At 39.5% G+C, this 25065-nt stretch overlaps 1 protein-coding gene across 8 annotated transcripts in view; it reads left to right on the plus strand.

Annotated features, from left to right (window-relative positions):
- Positions 1-25065, plus strand: part of limch1a (LIM and calponin homology domains 1a) — a 68326-nt gene that overhangs the window by 10128 nt on the left and 33133 nt on the right. For 7 of the 8 annotated variants that reach the window (XM_083532645.1, XM_083532647.1, XM_083532648.1 and 4 more), the window contains exons 2-11: positions 12557-12627; positions 12758-12827; positions 16535-16641; positions 17689-17719; positions 17841-17951; positions 18101-18302; positions 18696-18912; positions 19840-20016; positions 20435-20770; positions 24570-24845. In XM_083532645.1, coding sequence (XP_083388771.1) covers positions 12557-12627; positions 12758-12827; positions 16535-16641; positions 17689-17719; positions 17841-17951; positions 18101-18302; positions 18696-18912; positions 19840-20016; positions 20435-20770; positions 24570-24845 — 1598 coding nt within the window. The remainder of the gene's footprint in view (positions 1-12556; positions 12628-12757; positions 12828-16534; positions 16642-17688; positions 17720-17840; positions 17952-18100; positions 18303-18695; positions 18913-19839; positions 20017-20434; positions 20771-24569; positions 24846-25065) is intronic. The other variant, XM_083532651.1, reaches the window with a different exon arrangement.

Genomic DNA, 25065 nt, shown 5'->3' on the forward strand with positions numbered 1-25065 from the left:
ACCGCTGGAGCCACCACTCCCCCTATTAATTTAATATTTAAAATAATAAATATACACATATTCAAACCGAACCTTTTTGGTACTTTCTTTCTGTGAAATCCAGTACCAGAAAGGTTCGGTTTGAATATGTGTACTGCTTGAAATATAATTAAGTTGAATGTTGAGGTAGAAATAATTTTAGGGATAGAAATTATAACAAAAATTGTAAAAGAGATCAATTAATGAAGGTGTTATTTGCATTTTGATGCCTGGCCTGGTCTTATACCTGACTGATCTGCCAGCAGTTACAATTTTTGTCACTTTTTAAAAATCCACATAAGTTCGTTCCCGAAACCAGGAACCACAAAGTCTGCCATCTCGATGTAAGTAAAAAAAAAAAAAAAAAAACACCAACTTAGAATGTTTTTTCTTTCTTTAATAACATGTTTATCTATACTTTATTAGTTTTAGATTATGTAGAGCATCTGCTATGAAAGTTCCTGTGTAAGTTGTTGCCATAGAAATAGTAATGTGTTAAAACAGCTGCATTAATATAAACCTGTAATTTGAATTGTAGCAGAACTATTATCAGAGCTTCAGTTATAGAATAGTAATCAACACTTCCTGACCAATCAGAATTTGAGAATTCGTGAGCGCTGCGGTACCAGAATGTCTTCAAAGAATTATGCCACTATGCGCCAAATGGGTCACGTGGGTTATGAACTAGCAAGCAGTGGGTAATGCATAGATTCTCAAAGTTGACATGTTCGAAGCAGGAAAAATGGGCAAGTGTAAAGATCTGAGAAACTTTGACCAGATCCAGATTGTGATGGCTAGAGGAACAGGTCTGAGCATTTCCAAAACAGCAGGTCGCATCTCCTCATTCACCATGCTCTCATTTTAATATCCACCCTTTAATATATGCTCACTGCATAGGGTGTGACATAATCAATTCGAAACTGAAATTTAAGACATGAAAAAAAATTTGTTTTGTTCGTTTTGTATTAATTTGATTAAAATTAGGGCTTAAAATATCTTTACATGTTGCTGAAAGTTGTCATTTGTAATTATTCAAACTCTGACTTTTAAAAACTAAGAAAACACATGGAATTTTCAGGGAGATTTTCTCAACCTCTTGAGTTCAACCAGTGTCATCAAATCAACACGATTTCTCACTCCATAAACGAAGCAGTATATACAGTAAATCTTTGAAAATCTGTTCTAATGTATATAGTGTATATACAAGTATTTGCTTTAGATTAATTATTATTAAGTGTACTTATTTTTTTCAGGAAAAAATACACTATGTAAAGTTTCCAAGATGATTGCAGCATTAATTTAGCACATATTCTCATGCTGTGACTTATTACAGTATATGATAATGCAATGACCTGTTATTTATTTAAACCAGCCTAGTTAAGAGTTTTATAGTAGTTTCAGGTGCCTGACTAACTAAAATTTTTTTTTAACTAAATGTTTTTTTGTTGTTATTTCGTATGTTTAACATTTAATCCAATTAATCCATTAATTAAAAATAAAATGATCGATGATTTAATTGTTATGGTTATCCCCAAAAGCACTCCTGATATAAAGTATGACATTGCTGGGTTTTTGAGCAAGACCCTTGACCCTCAAGTGCTCAGTTGTAGGAAATGAGATAATTGTATGAAAATGTATGCTTTGGATTATGAAAATACCATAATCATTAATGTAGAGCAGATGTTTAAGAACATTGATCAACACTTTCTGACCAATTTGATTTAAAATTTCAGGAACACCGTGATATATCTGATAATATTGTTAATAGTTTTATGATCTGTTGGGACGTTTTGCATTTAAGTGTACTATGAACACGCTCAAACAAGTAACAAGCAGCATGTATCTGTTACTGGCCTGTAAAAAGCACTGGTCTTAGTTTAGAATCTCTATTTTGGAGCGCATAGAAAACGGCCCCAAGCAGTCTAGACATTAAATGATTTGGTCCCCTGCTGGACCCAGAGTTAAAGGCTGTGGTATGACCACCACACACACACACACACACACACACACACATACACACATACACACATTTTCAAAGTTGCACATTCAGCAACCGTTGTTGCATAATCCAGAATTTTCACTCCACCAGTATATGCATTATCTTGCCATTAAGTTTTATAGATGAGAAAGAAATCAAAAGAACAGGATAGCGTGGGCCTCGTGAAGGTCGCATGAAATAAATGTGTCCGAGAAAGACATTGCTGTGGTGTAAAAACGTGCAGCTTGTACTCATTTTCTTTTCCAACACAGTGGAGACAGTGAGAGAGAAAGACGGAGTGAGAGAACAGAGATCCTGCTGAGGGAGGTTGAGAGGAGAGGGGGGTGAGAATGTGGCAAAAGACAGAAAGAAAGAGGAGCAGTGTTGGGTAATTTGTTTTGGGGGAGAGATGGGGGATCCAAATACTTTTGTAGTACACTGTTCCAGACGGGTCTCCTGGCAACCCTGTGTGTGTGTGTGTGTGTGTGTGTGTGTGTGTGTGTGTGTGTGTGTGTGTGTGTGTAAGAGGGGAGGTTGCATGCTTGTTAGCTATTTAGGGACCATCTAAATAGGGGAATACTGGACAGTTATGAGCTTGTGTCCGGTTTACATTCAGATGAGTAGTTTTTTAGGTGTAGGTGAAGCATTATTTTAGTGCCGCAATATATGTCATTGGAAATAACAAGCTATTTTGTGTGTGTGTGTGTGTGTGTGTGTGTGTGTGTGTGTGTGTGTGTGTGTGTGTGTGTGTGTGTGTGTGTGTGTGTGTGTATTTGCGTGTGTGTGCTGGTACCCTGAAGTGTCTTATGTTAACGGATACACCATAATAGGTGTCTAAGCAACTAGTGCAATACAAAACATACACACACACATTTGTCTTACTATCCTTTTGAGGACCTTCCTTTCTCTAAATCTGACCATATCTTTGGCTTCAATTTTGTTCATATTTTCCTTTTTTAAATAAAATCTGTAGAGTTAAAAAAAAGCATTACAGTGTCCACACAAGGTCAGACTATCAGATATTCCTGTCCTTGTTGGAATATTTGATTCTTACACAGATATTAAAACATGTGCGCACACACACACACACACACACACACACACACACACACACACACACACACACACACACACACACACGCCTACAAACCCCCTCAATTGTAACTGAGTCATTTTGTGCTTTCGTGACCGTGACAGCGAAGAGATTCAGTGTTCATGCAGACACACATCTCTTATCTTCTCTTTTTTTTATATATATAATTCTTTTCCCCAAATTATTTATTTTTCAAATAATTAACAGTTTCCAGCAGCGACTTAAGTTCATTTTGGCATAGGGTCAAATAACTGTGTGTGTGTGAAGCCTGACAAAGAGCTTTATATTTAATTTTTCATGACTCAATATAAAATAAACCATTTAATCAGGAACACTTGCTGAGATGTTGGAAAATATGAACGCTGAAACGCAGCCAGGTTAAGTAAAGGCAAAGTAAGGAATACACTATATAAACAAAAGTATAGAGACACCTGACTATTCATTTTTAGATTGTTCTTTCCCAAACTGTTACCACAAAGTTAGAGGCACACAATTGTCTTTAAAAGCAGTAGCATTACATTTTCCCTTTACTTAAACTTGGAGACCCAAACCTGTTCTGGAATGACAATGCCCCTGTGCACAAAGCCAGTGGAAAATCTTGACTCTCTGAATCTCTGACCTCAATCCTACTGAACACCTTTAACCTGATTTGGAACACTGACTGCACCCCAGACCACCTCACCACACCTACAGCAGTAACTGAGACTACTAACAGACTACCCTTGTGGCTGAATGAGCACAAATCTCCAAAAGCGCAGTCCTAAATCTAGTGGAACATCTTTTCAGAAGAGCACATACAAATCCTTTGTCCATATCGCATAAGCCATGTATTTTTTATATTAGTTGATGTGTTCTTATATAGGTCATGCTTATTTTGATTGTGTATGTGGTCTTTTGGTTGTTTTGCTTCTTGTGCTAGTATTTTACATGCTTGTGTTAGACTTAATTTTCTGCTCTTGTCTCACGAGGTTCAGTGACTGATGGCAATCCTGGAAAGAATATGTTGTATTTTTAAAATGACAACAACAAACAAAATCACTAGAATGGCATGCAAGTAATTTGTAAAATGTCATAAGCCATCTTAAAATCTTTGGTTTTCATTCAGAGCCAGGGTCTGGTAGACTCGCCCATCTTTTCTGCTACGTAACCAAAACTGTGATCATTAAGTTCATCTAGTGTCCTACATTGACAATTCGTTTTTTAGTTAAATCAGTACATAATCCAGGTAGTGCACACTACTCACTATTCATACTACAAAATTTTGTAAAGTAGTGTATCCATTTAGGACACTCATTAGTGAATAAAATAAAGTCAAAAATTGCAGTTACCATAACTGATTCTGATGCAAGTTCTGTACCTGTATCTATTACATTAATCCCAGAGTTCAGAATACATTTTTAACATGATATATTTCTTGTTAATTTATAAGGATTTATGTATTAATTGAATAAATAGTAAAAAAAAAAAAAAAAAAAAAAAAAAAAAGGTTAATACTAAAATAGTAATAAAGATTAGCTGGAGTGATTGTGGTTGTGTTTATGGTGTGATATAATGTTCCCCTGCTTGCCATATACCTTCATATACAAACTGTTGTTAAACTTTTGTTAAACTGTCTGAAACAATTCCAGGTTTAAAAGAATATGAAAATTATGAATATGAATATGATATTTTATCACCACATTATCTGTGTAAAGCTGCTTTGAGACAATGTTCATTGTTAAAAGCACTATACAAATAAAAATGAATTTAATTTAATTTAATTTAATTTAATAAAAATGAATTAAATTTATTTGAAAGGTGCAAACAGTCAGAAGCTGCTTGTAGGAAGTGCCAGCTGTAGGTAATGTCCAGTAGGCAGTTTAAAAAAAACTGTAGTCAAGTCTGCTTTTTATTGTCAATTACTGTATATACAGTACAGAACCAAGAACCAAGAAGCTACATAAAATAACAAAACACTACAAAAACAGTACATTTCCAATATAATAATTTTTTTGCTAAATAAATAGTTATATATAATAATGTGGAAAAATTGTGACTATATGCTTATATTTATATAAATATTAATTGGTTTCATCTTTCAGGTCTGTTTGTTTCTTGCGCAGCGAGTGAATCAGAGAGCTTTAAACTCGTTGTAGTCCCCGAAAACGCCTGTTTGGCTAAATCCAGGTCACATGGCCTATTTTTCAGCTGTATTTTAAGACATAGCAGAGACACTCTCTCACTCCTCCTCTCTATGTTGGCACTTATTCTGGGTTTTCCAGACAATGATGTTTGAAGAAAAACTCATTAAAATTCAGTTTAACAAGTCACAGTTGTTAAATAAACATAAAGGAAACATGGTGGTTGGAACAGTGGGGAGTTGCTAGTTTGCACAAGCTTGAGAAGCTTTGCTAGCTAAGTGAGTAATACTAATCACACTGCAGAGACACTTATGATAATGTCTATCAAGTTTGTGACACCTTAGTTGAATAACTAAACATGGATTGTGCTATATATATACCTATGGACTTAGATTTATATATTTTATATTTTTCTACTATTGTTTGTAGTAGGGATATATATCTATATATATATATGGACAGTGGCAATTGTGAAAAAGTCGTTGGTAGTTAAAAGGTAGTTAATATATATATTGGTAGTTAAAAGCTAAAGCTGTGGTTTTAGCTTTAGTGATGTGTGCCCTTGAACAAAGTGCTTAATGCATATCTACTTGGTTGTATTTTTGATTATTTTTATATTTTTTATTTTAATATCATTATTATTTGAAAGAATCCACCCAAACGAGTAAATATGTAAATTTGGGCCATCTTATTTCTTAACCCATACAATCTTATACCAGTTATATTAACTGACATGTAAATAGTGTTATTTAAGGTAAGCTTAATGCAAAAAGGTTAAACTTCTACTGTATGATTTATTTTTCTGCTTGCCACATGTCATTTAAAAACATTAGAATAAATTGTCATTGAGATTAAAAATAATGGTATGGTTCAGCTCCTGTTTTATTTGGGAGCAAAACAACTGCACTTTTGGTCAATGTTTGCAGAGTCACACTAGAATGCTTTAGTGTTACACTGCAGAGGTTGGCAGATCTTGAAATATAATTTAATCAATGTGTGTGGGTTGACAAGCAGCAGAGTTGTTACCACCCAGAAGGATAAAGCTGTTCCCATTGAGACCCCTGGCACCCAGGAGCAGGATACCAGTGTCATTACTATTTCCTCAAGCTCAATTTCAGTATAAACGTCCTACTTATTAAGTCAGATGTTAGTGAGGAAGCACTGAGTGGAGAGTGAGAATAAATATCAGATAAACTAGCTATGCAAATGCATAAAACGCCAGCTTTATATTGTAGAACATGCATGATACAAGCTACTTCCTATTACATTTATAATATAACCATACTAAAAGCTATTTTCCCTTCACCAGCATCTCTTTTTTTTTCTCTCTTAAAATTATTTTATGTATTATGTACAAAGAATTGTAACATTTTCCCAGGGAGCTTTACCTCTTACCATTATAAAGCTTTGACACTGGAAACTCCTTCCTTGTGGAAAATGTCTCTATATTGGTGATTAAATGTTTATTAAATCTGTCTGTGAATTGTCTGCTGTGTCCTTGTGTACGTTCTGACTATAGTAATGATAGTAAGAATAATCAAAAAAAGTCAGTTACCTTCTGTCTAATCAGCATTGAGCATTTAACAGCAATGTGGTATGAATAACTACACCAGTTATAACAGCAGGAGCAGTTGCTAGTGCTAGTGTGTTCTATTAACTTTGTGTGTGTAGCAGACACACACAAAGTAGCAGCTGTACAAGCTTGCCCTTATGGTTTTTAAAAACTTTGGCCAGCATCGGAAATTTCATTTGTTGTTTCCGGTCTGTGTGTGAACGCAGTGCATGTGCTATAGTGTGTTTGTGTGTTTGTGTGTGCACGCATGTGCATGTGCTATAGTGATTTTGTGTGTTTGTGTGTGCACGCATGTGCATGTGCTATAGTGATTTTGCTGACCTACTTGCATTGTTCATTACTTTTTGTCTTTGTTTGAAGTAAAAGAAATCTCGGCATGCCAAGGTATTTTTTGACCTCACGGCCTGCAAAACAGCTTAGCTGTAATCCAGACTCTGTGTGTGTGTGTGTGTGTGTGTGTGTGTGTGTGTGTGTGTGTGTGTGTGTGTGTGATTTTGTTGCTGATTAAATTAATAAATGGAAAATAAATTACATCAATTTTTTAGAAAGGTTTGTGTTAGAGATATTTCTTTTTTTGTATATAGGGTGTGTGTGTGTGTGTGTGTGTGTGTGTGTGTGTGTGTGTGTGTGTGTGTGTGTGTGTGTGTGTGTGTGTGAAAGCATGAGACCTAATTTCCATTTTAGCCCTGGTTTCCCTCCAAAATACGAATTCCCAACCCTCTCTTCTATGGGTAATAGAAAAGAAAGTGACCTGATTCCAGTGCTAGAATCGAGCGTTCATGCTTAGTGCAGTCAGCAGCTGCCAACCTACACACCAGAAAATGACTCCCAGACTGAGGCTTACATAAACCTCTGCATGAACCAAGTTTCAACAAAACCTGTATAAATCTATACAGAATATGATGCATATGAAGCTGGCTTTTTTCATATAATTGTAAAACGTGATAAAGAATAATGATATTTACAGTATACAGACAATGCATTTATACATACATTGTGCTGCTGGGCTTTGTGTAAAAAATAAAGGTATAACCAATGTATATTCTTAGCATATACCTCCTACTCAGCGCTTCAAATGTTAAAACATGAAGGTAATCAGTAAAATGGTGGACTATTGGGCAGTTCTGTTGTGTGATTTAAAGAAAATGTGCACTAGTGTTTAGCCAGCTAGACATTTTCATCATCATCATAAATTATTGCTTAATCAGCAGTCTTTATATACAGTATTTTACATTGGAATACATGTTACTCTGCACATTTATTCAGTTAGCCAATCATGAGTCAGCAGTGCATAACTGGACAGTTTGACAGATCATTGGAAAAGTATATAAAAAAAATTTTCTCCATAAAATGTTAGGTTATTCCAAGATACGTTTCTGCTTGACCAGGGTTGTGTAGAAGGGTTATATGAGTTACAGTAGGTACAACAAACAAACCCAGAAGAAAAACATGATATAACAAAATAAAAAAGTATATACTAACATTTTAAATTAGAGAGACACATGAAGACAAAATTTATGCTGGAGTACTAATATGGCAAATTGGGATTTCATAAATCACATCTGAAATTACTCTTGGCAAAATATGTAGTGGGGGGGTGGGGGGGGGGTGTTACTGAACTCGTGTCAAATGCAAATTGCATGCAAACATCTTCTCAGGCACTTGATCTCAGCCCATCTGCTGTCTTTTATCAGCAACTAGTGTGCAGTTGTATTTATTTTTTATACGTGTCTATTATTCAGGTTTAATACAGTAAAATGTGTAGAAAGTAACACAGTGTCATATTTTGTTTATTATTATTATTATTATTATTATTATTAATATTATTAATGAAAATAGATTAACATGGCAAGATTTGTACAGTACTTGCAAGTTTTGTTTATATATATATATACCTTACAATTTTACAATTCAAAATCCAAATGTATATAAATATTATATAAAGTTATATTATATTATGTAAGTTAATAATATCTCATTTACATGGACTTGTTTGACAGACAAACCAAATAATCATATAATTATTTCCATAAAAAAATTGCAAACAACAAAAACAAACAATGAAATCAATTAGTCATGTAATTTGTATAGAAGCACTTTGTCATTTCAAGCCTCCAACTACAACGACAATATCGAAAACAAGCGTTCTCATGATACTAGAGTGCTGCCTAAGCTAACAAGAAAAGCATTCTTGCAATTAATCTTGATGAGACAACTCTTTGAACATTTTCCTTTCATGTGAAGCTGATAAAAAAGACTAAAGTTAAGATTGAATGGAGAAAGAGAAATGAGACATGTTGGTAAATACATTTTGGTATTCTTTGCAGTGAAGTGTGTGTGTGTGTGTGTGTGTGTGTGTGTGTGTGTGTGTGCGTGTGTGTGTGCGTGCGTGCGTGCGCGTGTGTGTGTGTGTGTGTGTGTGTGTATTCTGTTTTCACAGTTTGCCTTTACTTTCCCAGCAGCTCTTTTTTTTTTGCATCTGAATATACCATTTTTTTTCACCAAAGAGCAAATGATCATTTTCATTGTCTGAGGGTTTTTTGAGCATAACATTTTTTATGCAAAATTAAAGATTAAAAAATTCAAAAGTGTACATTTAGAACAATTAAACAGAATTTTTAAAAAATGTATTACGTTTGAAGTTTAAATCTTTGCTTAAACTTGTGTAAAACTGAAAAAAGTATTGGGACACCTGACTTTTCCAGCTATATGTAGTTTTTCCTCCAAACTGTTACCACAAAGTTGAGGACACACACTTGTATAGGATGTCTTTGTAATTCTCTTAAACTGCAGTAATAATAAATTCAATTCATTCTTGTAAGTGTTTCTCAGTCCTGGCTCAGTGCTACGCATTTTATTTTCTATAAATCCTAAACCATCTGACTTCACTAATCAGCTCATTAGCACAGCCTTAAAGGATTTAGGTCTATCCCAAAAGGTTTTTGTATGTAGCAGTTAGCGTTCTTGCTAGAATGTCACGCCATAGAAGCTACAAAGTCGCCTATTCACAAATAATATCATATCATCATAACTCTATTTGTGTGTGGTATTCAAATTCATTAAAAAAAAAATCCTTTTTCAGATTTATTTCATTATCACAATGAAATAAATGTAATTTTCCTGAAAATAATATTTTCAAACGTTTATTTAATTGAGATCATTATATATAATAACGCAAGAATGTTGCTGGGTTCTAATTCGTCTGCCCTAAAATGTACCTTTTCTACTATGGAAGGTTTTTCAAAAACAAAAGTACAAATGAACTGGGACATTTATTGGAACTAACATGTGGTGTAATGGAAGAGAGCCATGTTTTCTACACTCACATCACCTTAAAAACAAACTTCCTTTGTTATTCTTTTACACAACTTCCAACTGTGACAATAAAAAACAGGATGCTTCACTGAAGTTCTTACGCTTAAATTGTGAATTCCATGAAGCAAACAGTCACAAACACACATTGAGAATGACCTGACATTTGATATGAAAGTCACATCTTATGCAAACATACACTGTATAGACATGTAGTTTGGACAAGTTTGTTTCATATTTCGTCCCTATTTGCTGTTAAAATTCTCTCCACTTTTCTGGGAAGATTATACACTAGATTTTTCTGTTTGTAGAGATGTGTGCTATTTTTTCCGTCTTTCATAAGGTAGATGCAGTACAGTTGTCTATTATCTCAGATCTCTATATGTGCAGTGTAATCATGTATATCATTTCTGGTGTCACATTGAAAAGAATGGATTCCCCATCAAGTCTGTTCCTGTCAAGTTCCTCTGGTTTGCTCATCAGGGATGTAAATCCACATCCGGTTTCCTGCTTCCGGGTTCCTGCTTTATAATAATGTCTATTGTTGAAAAAAAAATGCTCAGGTCAGTTTAGATTGTGTCGATTGTTATGACTGCTATGATCTCAAATTAACCTCTGTTTTTATCTTGGGTGAGCAAAGGTGTGTCGTATCGTAATCTCAACAAAGGTTTCCTGTTATATCCGGAAAGCTGTATTATGATTGATGTCTTATGATCAGTGATAGAAATAAATTTTTTAGTGCTCAGAACTTAAACACAAACAAATATATATATATATATATGTTTGATTGTAAACTGTCAGAATGACCTCACATATTAAAACTGTGCTATTATTGTGAGTACATGTGGACGGACACACACAGAGAACTAGGTGAAGGACACGACAAAATAAGTGACCTTTCGGTGTTGAAATAGACCTCAGCTGTTTCACACTCTGACAGGAAGCATGCATGTGTCTGTGTGCCTTCTTCACAAAGCTCTATATTTACAACAAAGTGAACGAATAGGAATAACTTGGATCCCAACTCGAAATGTTTAATTTTGTTTCCCCTGAACAGTATATTGTTTAAAATACTTATATGTGCAATAGACTCAAGAGCATATCATTTATTGGTGAATCAGGTTGACATACATGATTTTGTCATCTTTTGTGGTAGAAGTTTTATTTATGTTCTCGAATTACGCTTTTAAAATTTTTTTAGATTTTCTAGAAATATTCACAACATTGAAAATCTGTTTGATTATGAAATTCCTTGTTCATCCAACCTATATAAAACTCAAAATCAGCAAACGTTTGTGCGTCAAAATTACATTTGCATAATGTGCAGGTGTATGATGAGTGTACATGTTTTTTGATACACTATATCGACAAAATTGGGACACCAGGCGATTCCTCCCAAAACTATTACCACAAAGCTGGAGGTACACAGTTGTATAGAATTTCCATTCATATGAAATAGGAGACCTAAACCTGTTCCAGCATGAAAATGCCCCAGTGCACATTACATTAGTTGAACTGGGAGAGCTTGAGTGGCTTGAGAGCTTTAAACTCAATCCAACTGATCATCTATGGGATTAATTGGAATGCTAACTGCACCACAGACCATATTATTAATGGCCTTGTGTCCGAATGAGCACAAATTTTCACAAACACATTACTAAATCTAGTGGAACATCTTCCTAGAAGGGTTAGAATTAATATAAAAGCCAATGGAAACTAAATGTTGAATGGGATGTTCATAACACACAATATTACCAATCTTATGGTAAGGGGAGTGGTGGCTCCAGCGGTTAAGGCGCTGGGTTGCCGATCGGAAGGTCTGGTGTTTGAGCCCCGGTATCTCTTGAGCAAGGCCCTTAACCCTCTATGCTCCGGGGGTCCCTTACGAGGGAAATATCAAGGTCCGTGACGTGGGGCCGCCTTCCCGTGGGCTTACCACCTGCAGGAGGGACCGTAAGGGACGGTGCTGTGAGGATTGGGCAGCAGTCGAAGGCGGGGGCCTGCTTAGACTGCTGCCCCTGCGACCCGAGTTACGGATTAAGCGGGAGAAAATGAATGAATGAATGAATGAATGGTAAGGTGTTTGTCCATGTAGTGTGCATATATATGTGTATATTCACATGGTTGTCTTTGGCTGTATTTGTGTGTATCAGTGAAAAATGACGATCATTATAAGGATGAATAGACATCAGAGACCCCTTAAAATTTTAAATAAGCCTAAATAAATGAAATCTTCTTTACCTTGTCAATATTGAACATTGTGTTTGTTTTTATGTTTTTTTTATATCTTTAAACAGAATCACACAATCATAAATACTGAGCGATTGACCATTGATTTATTTACCGTCGAGACTTCGTGATAACATGGTCTGAATAGTGACAAAGAATTAATTGTTTGCTTGCTAATGAAGTAATATTATATAAAACAGTTCTGCTTAACGACAAAAATTTCCAATTTGTAGGCTGTGACGGGGAAAATGTTTGTTGAGAAGGACTTCAGGAGCAGCCTGGAGAATGGCATTCTGCTGTGCGAGTGAGTCTTTTCACCAAGGAGTTACTTAAACATTTACAAAGTGAAATATATAATTTATATATTTAAATTAGATTAAATAAATAATCCTTATTTTTTTAATATTTAATGATTAAATGCTTATAAATTTTAGGTTGCTGAGTTCCATCACACCAGGACTTGTGAAGAAGATTAACAGACTCCCAACCCCTATTGCAGGACTGGTGAGTAGAAACTACTGATGCACCGATTCAAATCAATACTCTGTACTACATGCTTAACGTCTTTCTGTACAAGGATTTCAATGCTATATCACGCAGCAGTAATCAGTGCTGAAGGACCACTGGTGAGGAAAATATCTACACAAGCTGTGTTTTCCCAATATGTTGTTTTTGATGATTAAAAATATTTTTTATAATATTACTGCAGCTCCTATTTATTAAGTTCATGTTTGTTTCTATAACAACCCAGCCATTAGGGGGGCACAAGCCAGTGTACTCTTAGTGCCGGTCCCAAGCCCGGGTAAATGGGGAGGGTTGCGTTAGGAAGGGCATCCAGCGTAAAACATGTGCCAAATCAAATATGCGGATCACAAATGAGAATTTCATACCGGATCGGTCGAGGCCCGGGTTAACAACGACCGCCACAGGTATCGTTAGCCGACAGGGTACCGGTGGAAATTGGGCTACTGTTGGCCGAAGGAGGAGAAGGAAAGGAGGAAGACGTCTACAGAGACGGCAGGAAAAGGAGCAGTGTAGGAGAGTAGAGGTTCGGGTTGGTACTTTAAATGTTGGTACTATGACGGGTAAAGGGAGAGAGATAGCTGATATGATGGAGAGGAGAAAGGTAGATGTGTTGTGTGTTCAGGAGACCAAGTGGAACGGGAGTAAGGCCAGGAACATTGGAGGTGGGTTTAAACTGTTTTATCATGGTGTGGATGGGAAGAGAAATGGTGTAGGGGTGATTCTGAAGGAAGCGTACAGTAAGAGTGTAGTGGAGGTGAAGAGAGTTTCTGATAGGGTGATGATCGTGAAGGTGGAAGTTGAAGGGATGATGATAAATGTCATCAGTGCCTATGCTCCACAAGTTGGCTGTGAGATGGAGGAGAAAGAAAGATTCTGGAGTGAATTAGATGAAGTGGTAGATGGTGTACCTAGGAAAGAACGATTGGTGATTGGGGCAGACTTTAATGGGCATGTAGGTGAAGGGAACAGAGGTGATGAGGAGGTGATGGGTAGGTATGGTTTTAAGGAGAGGAATGTGGAAGGGCAGATGGTGGTAGATTTTGCTAAAAGGATGGAAATGGCAGTGGTGAACACGTATTTTAAGAAGAAGGAGGATCATAGGGTGACGTATAAGAGTGGAGGAAGGTGCACACAGGTGGATTATCTTCTGTGTAGGAGATGCAACCTGAAGGAGATTGGAGACTGTAAGGTGTTGGCGGGGGACAGTGTAGCTAGACAGCATCGGATGGTGGTCTGTAGGATGGTTTTGGAGGCGAAGAAGAAGAGGAGGAAAGTAAGGTTTGAAAGAAGAATAAGATGGTGGAAACTGAAGGAGGAAGAGTGTAGTGTGAGGTTCAGGGAAGAGGTCAGACAGGGGCTCGGTGGTGGTGAAGAGGTGCCGGAGGATTGGGCAACTACTGCAGGAGTGATGAGGGAGGCAGCTAGAAAAGTACTTGGTGTAACATCTGGAAATAGAAAGCAAGACAAGGAGACGTGGTGGTGGAATGAGGAAGTGCAGGAGAGCATTAGGGGAAAGAGGTTGGCAAAACAGAAGTGGGATCGACAGAGTGATGAGAAAAGTAGGCAGGAGTACAAGGAGATGCGGCAGCAGGTTAAAAGGGATGTGGCGAAAGCCAAGGAAAAGGCATATGAGGAACTGTATAAGAGGTTGGACACTAAGGAAGGAGAAAAGGATTTATACCGATTGGCCAAGCAGAGGGACCGAGCTGGGAAGGATGTACTGCAAGTTAGAGCAATAAAGGATGGAGAGGGAAATGTGTTGACTAGTGAGGAGAGTGTGTTGAGAAGATGGAGGGAGTATTTTGAGCAGCTGATGAATAAGGAAAATCAGAGAGAGAGAAGGTTGGAGGATGTGGAGTTGGTGAAGCAGGATGTAGATAGGATTAGTAAGGAGGAAGTGAGAGCAGCGATTAAGAGGATGAAGAATGGAAAGTCGGTTGGACCAGATGACATACCGGTAGAAGCGTTGAGATGTTTAGGAGAGATGGCAGTGGAGTTTTTAACCAGATTGTTTAACAGGATTCTGGAAGGGGAGAGGATGCCTGAGGAATGGAGAAGGAGTGTGCTGGTACCGATCTTTAAGCATAAGGGAGATGTGCAGACCTGCAGTAACTACAGGGGAATTAAGTTGATCAGTCACACCATGAAGTTATGGGAAAGAGTAGTGGAAGCCAGGTTGAGAGAAGAGGTGACCATCTGTGAGCAACAGTATGGTTTCATGCCGAGGAAGAGCACCACAGATGCCTTATTTGCTTTAAGGATGTTGATGGAGAAGTATAGAGAAGGACAGAAGGAGCTGCATTGTGTATTTGTGGATTTAGAGAAAGCGTACGACAGGGTGCCGAGAGAGGAGTTGTGGTATTGTATGAGGAAGTCAGGTGTGTCAGAGAAGTATGTGAGGGTGGTGCAGGACATGTATGAGGACAGTGTGACGGCAGTAAAGTGTGCAGTAGGTACGACAGACTGGTTCAGGGTGAAGGTTGGACTGCATCAAGGATCGGCCCTGAGCCCTTTCCTGTTTGCAGTGGTGATGGACAGGTTGACAGATGAGGTCAGACAGGAGTCTCCCTGGACTATGATGTTTGCAGATGATATTGTGATTTGTGGTGAGAGTAGAGAGCAGGTTGAGAAGAGCCTGGAGAGGTGGAGATATGCGCTGGAGAGAAGGGGAATGAAAGTCAGTAGGAGTAAGACAGAGTACATGTGTGTGAATGAGAGGGAGGGCAGTGGAGTGATGCGGTTGCAGGGAGAAGAGGTGGAGAAGGTGGAGGAGTTCAGGTACCTGGGGTCAACAGTGCAAAGTAATGGAGAGTGTGTTAGGGAAGTAAAGAAAAGAGTGCAGGCAGGGTGGAGTGGGTGGAGAAGAGTGACAGGAGTGATTTGTGATAGAAGAGTATCTGCAAGAATGAAAGGGAAAGTTTATAGGACTGTGGTGAGACCTGCGATGTTGTATGGATTAGAGACAGTGGCATTGAGTAAAAGACAGGAGGTGGAGCTGGAGGTAGCAGAGCTGAAGATGTTAAGGTTTTCATTGGGAGTGACGAGGATGGACAAGATTAGAAATGAGTTTATTAGAGGGACAGCACATGTAGGATGTTTTGGTGACAAGGTGAGGGAGGCGAGATTGAGATGGTTTGGACATGTGCAGAGAAGGGACATGAATTATATTGGTAGAAAAATGCTGAAGATGGAGCCACCAGGTAGGAGGAAAAGAGGAAGGCCAAGGAGGAGGTTCATGGATGTGGTGAGGGAAGACATGCAGGTAGTTGGTGTAAAAGAGGCAGATATAGAGGACAGGGTGGTATGGAGACGGATGATCCGCTGTGGCGACCCCTAATGGGAGCAGCCGAAAGAAGAAGAAGAAGAAGATGTTTGTTTCTATAACACTTTTCGAAGTGGACATTGTCTCAAAGAAGCTTTACAGAACGTAAGAATTATAGAACAATAACATTTTTATATAAGTAAATGGTGTGAATTTATCCCTGATGAGCAGGGGAATACCAGAAAAACATAGAAATAAGATGAATGAAAATAAGAATAGGATAAATGGTATCATAGCATTCCTATAGAAACACATATAAGTAAAGGAGAGGTTTTAGGAAAACTCTCCATACACCCTCATTCTGAACATAAACCGTGTAGAAAATGTAGAAAGTGATTGTGTTTTGCTTTTTTTTTTTTTTCAGGATAATCTCACCATGTTCCTGAGGGGATGTGAGGAATTAGGACTTAAGGGATCACAACTGTTTGACCCAGGAGACCTGCAGGACATGTCTATACGTGCCAACTTAACGTATGCATCCATGTGTGTGTGTGTGTGTGTGTGTGTGTGTGTGTGTGTGTGTGTGTGTGTGTGTGTGTGTGTGTGTTACCAGCAGTGATACTGCTTACTTAGGGAACATTTAAAAGAGCCTTCCCCTGTTTTAGAATATATCTGTTTTCTTTCTCAGACCGCTTATGCATATTTATAATATGCAGTAATTTGTTTGCCATTCAATAGAAAATCTTTAAGACTCTTCCCAGACTTGGGAATAAAGTCAGCTGCTCAAGCTGTTGATGAGAAAATGGCACCATTTTTATTTAAAAAATTGTTGTGTGTGTGTGTGTGTGTGTGTGTGTGTGTGTGTGTGTGTGTGTGTGTGTGTAAATTGAGTGTCAGCGTGTGAATAAGAACAAACCTTACTCAATTCAGTGACAAATCCAGCCTGATATAACAACTAATTTCTCCTAGTGTTATTAAAAGCATGTCAAAGCACGAGTAAGTGGCTAGCTACGTAGCAGAACAGATTTGAGTAATAGCTATTACTTCAGCACAATGGAAATACTTCACACTAAACAAGAAGAAAAATTAAATGGCAGACTACACTGCATGTACACCAAGTCACATCCATCTGCCTCTTTCTATGTGGAATTCACTGGTCAAGCAATTTCAGATGACATACAGGAGAGAATTGCACTGCTGTATTTGTGTGAAAAGTTAGCAGTTGTAATCACATGGAAACATTGCTAGTGCAGATGCAATGATATTTAAATTGAGAACAAATTTCAATGATCCCAACCATAACCAGACCTGCCAAATTTCATACATTTTGCCTTAGATTTCTTTAAAACTCTGCAGTATTATCTGGCACTCTGGAAGATTTCAGGTTTTCAGAAAAAAAAAGTGGTATTGTGTCTATAGTGGTATCTGTAGATCACTAAATTGCCTTTCTCGCAGCAATGTTCATATAAGAAGAAACAGTCATTATTGTTGTATTTGTGCTAGTCTGTGTCAGGGTGTGTGTGTGTGTGTGTGTGTGTGTGTATCTTGTTTTAAAAACTGAGCTTTATTCATTTGTAGGGATTCAGACTGCAGTCGGAAGCTGAAGAATGTAAGTACACTTGAGTTGTACTGACTGGTACTTTTCAGTGTATTTTCTTGTATAGTGGCTGTTCACTTTTCTTTTGTGAGTGCGTTGTGTGGATTTTTATGGGTGTGTTACCCCAATATAGGTCCTGATCACTATTTACTGGCTGGGCAAAACTGCAAACGGTTGTACATCATATAGTGGTCCGCCGCTCAACCTAAAAGAGTTTGAAGGCCTTTTATCTGTGATGAGGAAGGTAAAGAAAGACCTCATTTGACTTGTGGAGCTCCATCACAATAACAATCACAAATTTGTGGAACTTGTGGAATACCTTATGTATATACAAATTAATTGTGATTTACAGACAGTGTTTATAATAATGTGATTTGGTGTTTGGTTGTGCAGGAGTGTGTAAATGAAGAACCTGAGTCCCCTAAGCGCAGCGTAAGGGACAGCGGATGCGTGGACAACTGGGAATCTGAACTTTCTGATTCGTTGTCACCTCCGAGGCATAGACGAGAAGATTCCTTTGACAGTCTGGACTCTTTCAGCATGCAATCGCAGCCCACACCTTCCCCAGATACAGTGCTCCGTGCGAGCAGTGATGGTAGGACACACACACACACACACACACACACACACACACACACACACACACACACACAAACGGTCATAACAGATGTCTCAGACGGTCTGAATGGAGATGAGGCTGTACCAGTGTCAAATTGTTTTTGTTTTGTCTGTGTGTCTGCATGTTTCGTTCTTTATGTGACGTCTCCTACTGGCTGCATTTTTTTTATATACAAATACAACAATGTGTGTGTGTGTGTGTGTGTGTGTGTGTGTGTGTGTGTGTGTGTGTGTGTATGTTTGGGTTTAAGCATGGCAAAACATTAACCAGGTTTATCCTGTTTGAAAAATACTTAGATGATCATGTCTTAATTTATATCTCTCTCTTCCTCAATCTCTCAATCCCTTTCATTTAACCCCGGTTCCTAAGATTTGGATGGCGATCAGCGGAAGTTGCCAGATGTGCTTAAGGACGACATGTCTGCCCGCCGTGTCTCCTTTAAAGAGCCCCGTGTTACTCTGCCTTTTAACCAGTACCTCCCCAACAAGAGTAATCAAAGCACCTTTGTGTCTGCTCAACTGAGGAAGAGGAGGAGTGACCGTGAAGAAGAGCGCAGGAGTGGCAGCACTTCCACTTCCCCCATTAGGTAACTTTGATAAACAAACAAAAAAATTTTGACAGCAAAAAATTTTTTTGGACTTGATGCCACATGTGTAGGTGGAGCAAAAAAACAAACAAACTACAGGTGTATTGTTCATCAGAACATTTAAACACACACACACACACACACACACACACACACACACACACACACACACACACACACACACACACACTATCTCACAAAAGTGAGTGAGTACACACCTAACATTTCAGCAACCATTTTATTATATCTTCTTAAGGGACAATACAATAGAAATGAAACTCGGATCTATTTTAGAGTAGTCAATGTGCAGCTTGTATAGTAGTACATATTTACTAATAACTCAAAATACAGCAATTATTGTCTAAATATCTGGCAACAAAACACAATTGCAAGATGACAACTGCTTTGCTGAGGAACCCGAAGGTGAAGGTGATGGATTGGCCAAGTATGTCTCTAGACCTAAACTCTATTGAGCACTTGTTGGGCACCTCAAGCTCAAGGTGGAGAAGCGCTATGTGTCAAACTTTTAGCAGCTTTGTGATGTCATGTGTCCGGTGAATTCCATGCCCAGGAGGATTAACGCAGTTCTAAATAACAATGGTGCTCAAAATATCGACATTTGGCCACAGATTTGACATGACAGGGTGTACTCACTTTTGTTGTGAGCTGTTTAGGAAATAATGTCTGTATGTTGAGTAATTATCAGGACAGTAAACCTGCACTGCTCTACAAGCTGCACATTGACTACTCTACATATATATTCAATTTAATTTCTAAAGTATTTTCCCTTAAGAAGATATACTACAATGGTTGCTGAAATGTGAGGGGTGTACTCACTTTTGTGAGATACTGTATACAGTACACACCAACTAGAAAACCATCCTGAAGGTTTTCGCTGAAGGTTGTGTGTGTCACATTCCTCTGCAGAGAGGAGGGTGTTGGCATTTCGAGCGAGACGCCGCTTGTCCTCAGTTCCCATAGAACTGTGAACTGGGCAGTTGTGGAAGGGGCGGAGCCTCAGCTGGATGAGGCAGAACTTAAGAAGATGAAAAAGTTAGAGAAGGCGGGGATTAGAGTGTTGCCAGCGTCTGCGAGATACACCAGGTTAGAGGGACATCGTAGTGACGTTTTCTGACTAACTGCGTGACTAAACGCATGAGGATTTGCGTGATTTTACCAATTAAAGGACATGTGGAGATTCTCTTAATTTTGTTGTGTGTATAGATGTGGACATATAGTTGAGTTTTTTGTGTGTCGTACGACCTTGAAAACTATTTGGATCCTTGTTTTTTTTAGAATGACCCACATCTTTTGCATGGTGGTATATTTTGCAATGCGGGTTGTGTCGTCTTTTGCTGTCCAGTTTACAATGCACTCGAGAGCATTGCTGCATTAATATCGGGTTTGTGACCTTTGTCTAATAAATAAAGGTGTTGCGTGATCTGGATGCGAAATATACAATACTAACTTCGTGTTGCCCGCCATTCCTGCTTGTGTTGTTGACAACCAACCTCCCCTCTAGTCCTAAGGTGACTTGTGTAGAGCCCAATCAGGCTAAATCACCGTCACCTGACATCATCCGACGCTGTGATAACAACATCCTGTGGGCCGAACAAGCCCACGAGTGGGACAAGGAGGATGATGAGGATGAGGAAGGAGACAGAAAAGTGCCGGATATCCAAAAGGACGACCTCGCGTCCCGGAAGGCGCGCATGAACCAACCGAAACCCAGTGTTGCTCATCAGTTTCTGCCGAGCTCGTGCAGCAGTAAGGACCGTGAGCGCTGGGAGGGAATCAGGCTTTCCTCCCAGCATGCTGTCATGGAGATGTTGGAGAAAATGGAGCAGGACAAGAAGAGGTGTGTGGTATGAGTGAAGGCATAAATACAGTTGCAAGATACCTAGACACGATGCTGGTCGGCGAATTATTCATGGATATAGCTTTATATTCAGATGTAAGATAACATTTACAAAGGCATTTACTAAGGCATTTTTCCACCAAAGGCACATTTTAGTTTTTCAGCTGTGAACCTGAAACTATTTTGTCAAAGACATTCTTTATTCAAATTCCTTCCCTTACCTTTAATTTAAAACAGAAGAGTGTAACCAATGTGCAATTAAAGCACAATCAACACAGTACAGCTAAATCTTTAGTGCCCATGATGCCTGCTGGGTTGCCAGGTATTTTACATAATTGTTCAGGTGTGTGCATAACCCAGCCATTAGGGGGGCACAAGCTAGTGTACTCTTAGTGCCGGTCCCAAGCCCGGGTAAATGGGGAGGGTTGCGTTAGGAAGGGCATCCAGCGTAAAACATGTGCCAAATCAAATATGCGGATCACAAATGAGAATTTCATACCGGATCGGTCGAGGCCCGGGTTAACAACGACCGCCACAGGTATCGTTAGCCGACAGGGTACCGGTGGAAATTGGGCTACTGTTGGCCGAAGGAGGAGAAGGAGAGGAGGAAGGCGTCTACAGAGACGGCAGGAAAAGGAGCAGTGTAGGAGAGTAGAGGTTCGGGTTGGTACTTTAAATGTTGGTACTATGACGGGTAAAGGGAGAGAGATAGCTGATATGATGGAGAGGAGAAAGGTAGATGTGTTGTGTGTTCAGGAGACCAAGTGGAAAGGGAGTAAGGCCAGGAACATTGGAGGTGGGTTTAAACTGTTTTATCATGGTGTGGATGGGAAGAGAAATGGTGTAGGGGTGATTCTGAAAGAAGCATACAGTAAGAGTGTAGTGGAGGTGAAGAGAGTTTCTGATAGGGTGATGATCGTGAAGGTGGAAGTTGAAGGGATGATGATAAATGTCATCAGTGCCTATGCTCCACAAGTTGGCTGTGAGATGGAGGAGAAAGAAAGATTCTGGAGTGAATTAGATGAAGTGGTAGATGGTGTACCTAGGAAAGAACGATTGGTGATTGGGGCAGACTTTAATGGGCATGTAGGTGAAGGGAACAGAGGTGATGAGGAGGTGATGGGTAGGTATGGTTTTAAGGAGAGGAATGTGGAAGGGCAGATGGTGGTAGATTTTGCTAAAAGGATGGAAATGGCAGTGGTGAACACGTATTTTAAGAAGAAGGAGGATCATAGGGTGACGTATAAGAGTGGAGGAAGGTGCACACAGGTGGATTATCTTCTGTGTAGGAGATGCAACCTGAAGGAGATTGGAGACTGTAAGGTGTTGGCAGGGGACAGTGTAGCTAGACAGCATCGGATGGTGGTCTGTAGGATGGTTTTGGAGGCGAAGAAGAAGAGGAGGAAAGTAAGGTTTGAAAGAAGAATAAGATGGTGGAAACTGAAGGAGGAAGAGTGTAGTGTGAGGTTCAGGGAAGAGGTCAGACAGGGGCTTGGTGGTGGTGAAGAGGTGCCGGATGATTGGGCAACTACTGCAGGAGTGATGAGGGAGGCAGCTAGAAAAGTACTTGGTGTGACATCTGGAAATAGAAAGCAAGACAAGGAGACGTGGTGGTGGAATGAGGAAGTGCAGGAGAGCATTAGGGGAAAGAGATTGGCAAAACAGAAGTGGGATCGACAGAGTGATGAGAAGAGTAGGCAGGAGTACAAGGAGATGCGGCAGCAGGTTAAAAGGGATGTGGCGAAAGCCAAGGAAAAGGCATATGAGGAGCTGTATAAGAGGTTGGACACTAAGGAAGGAGAAAAGGATTTATACCGATTGGCCAGGCAGAGGGACCGAGCTGGGAAGGATGTACTGCAAGTTAGAGCAATAAAGGATGGAGAGGGAAATGTGTTGACTAGTGAGGAGAGTGTGTTGAGAAGATGGAGGGAGTATTTTGAGCAGCTGATGAATGAGGAAAATCAGAGAGAGAGAAGGTTGGAGGATGTGGAGTTGGTGAAGCAGGATGTAGATAGGATTAGTAAGGAGGAAGTGAGAGCAGCGATTAAGAGGATGAAGAATGGAAAGTCGGTTGGACCAGATGACATACCGGTAGAAGGGTTTAGATGTTTAGGAGAGATGGCAGTGGAGTTTTTAACCAGATTGTTTAACAGGATTCTGGAAGGGGAGAGGATGCCTGAGGAATGGAGAAGGAGTGTGCTGGTACCGATCTTTAAGCATAAGGGAGATGTGCAGACCTGCAGTAACTACAGGGGAATTAAGTTGATCAGTCACACCATGAAGTTATGGGAAAGAGTAGTGGAAGCCAGGCTGAGAGAAGAGGTGACCATCTGTGAGCAACAGTATGGTTTCATGCCGAGGAAGAGCACCAGAGATGCCTTATTTGCTTTGAGGATGTTGATGGAGAAGTATAGAGAAGGACAGAAGGAGCTGCATTGTGTATTTGTGGATTTAGAGAAAGCGTACGACAGGGTGCCGAGAGAGGAGTTGTGGTATTGTATGAGGAAGTCAGGTGTGTCAGAGAAGTATGTGAGGGTGGTGCAGGACATGTATGAGGACAGTGTGACGGCAGTAAAGTGTACAGTAGGTACGACAGACTGGTTCAGGGTGAAGGTTGGACTGCATCAAGGATCGGCCCTGAGCCCTTTCCTGTTTGCAGTGGTGATGGACAGGTTGACGGACGAGGTCAGACAGGAGTCTCCCTGGACTATGATGTTTGCAGATGATATTGTGATTTGTGGTGAGAGTAGAGAGCAGGTTGAGAAGAGCCTGGAGAGGTGGAGATATGCGCTGGAGAGAAGGGGAATGAAAGTCAGTAGGAGTAAGACAGAGTACATGTGTGTGAATGAGAGGGAGGGCAGTGGAGTGATGCGGTTGCAGGGAGAAGAGGTGGAGAAGGTGGAGGAGTTCAGGTACCTGGGGTCAACAGTGCAAAGTAATGAAGAGTGTGTTAGGGAAGTAAAGAAAAGAGTGCAGGCAGGGTGGAGTGGGTGGAGAAGAGTGACAGGAGGGATTTGTGATAGAAGAGTATCTGCAAGAATGAAAGGGAAAGTTTATAGGACTGTGGTGAGACCTGCGATGTTGTATGGATTAGAGACAGTGGCATTGAGTAAAAAACAGGAGGTGGAGCTGGAGGTAGCAGAGCTGAAGATGTTGAGGTTTTCGTTGGGAGTGACGAGGATGGACAAGATTAGAAATGAGTTTATTAGAGGGACAGCACATGTAGGATGTTTTGGTGACAAGGTGAGGGAGGCGAGATTGAGATGGTTTGGACATGTGCAGAGGAGGGACATGAATTATATTGGTAGAAAAATGCTGAAGATGGAGCCACCAGGTAGGAGGAAAAGAGGAAGGCCAAGGAGGAGGTTCATGGATGTGGTGAGGGAAGACATGCAGGTAGTTGGTGTAAAAGAGGCAGATATAGAGGACAGGGTGGTATGGAGACGGATGATCCGCTGTGGCGACCCCTAATGGGAGCAGCCGAAAGAAGAAGAAGAAGAAGAAGTTCAGGTGTGTGCATAGCAGTGATAAAATAAAAAAACTCGACCAGAAAATGTGCAGTTCTTGGGTAGGATTCTTTTAATTTCTTTGGAAGGTTTCAGGACTTTGGTGGAAACATGTTCTTCAAATGCTTTTTGGAAATGGTTAAACCCATCCATTCATTTGCACTGTCTTCTTCTTTCCTGTCTATACGTTTTTTCACAAATATATCTTGGTGGTGGTGTTTCCACTGTTCTGTCTGTGTTTGGATTGTGCAACGCAACCTTTTAATGTGTGCCGTCGCCTCGCTGGACCACAGTGATTCTGACACCGCTTCCACTGAGGCGTCAATTGTAACTCGTAAGGACAACCCCTTCCTCAGTCCTCACAGGAAAAAGACGGATGAGGAGGAAGAGAGCGATGAGGACAAGGGACGTTCACTTCTCCCAAACGTGCAGAAGGACGATCTAGCAAGGAGGCGCACTCAAATCGGATCCCTTCCACAAAGGGAATTGCGTCAGTCATTGGCCCATACGAGTATCACTCAATCAGATTTTGAGAAGTGGCAAAGACTTTCCATGACCGTTGAAAGCAGGTGCCTTAAACATTCCAGTCTTTCTGTCTTTTCACTCTTAACATAATAATGTTGCAATAATAAAAAATAATTGTTTGTGTCCTCGATTGCCCTTTATAGTAATCTATAATGTACTATAACTATTATTATTATTATTATTATTATTATTATTATTATATTTGATGTAATTCAAATACATTTCCATAGTAGTAAAATTAAAATGACTAATAGCAGAACAAAA

The sequence above is a fragment of the Silurus aristotelis genome, assembly GCF_946808225.1.
Source record: "Silurus aristotelis genome assembly, chromosome: 27".
Lineage (NCBI taxonomy): Eukaryota > Metazoa > Chordata > Actinopteri > Siluriformes > Siluridae > Silurus > Silurus aristotelis.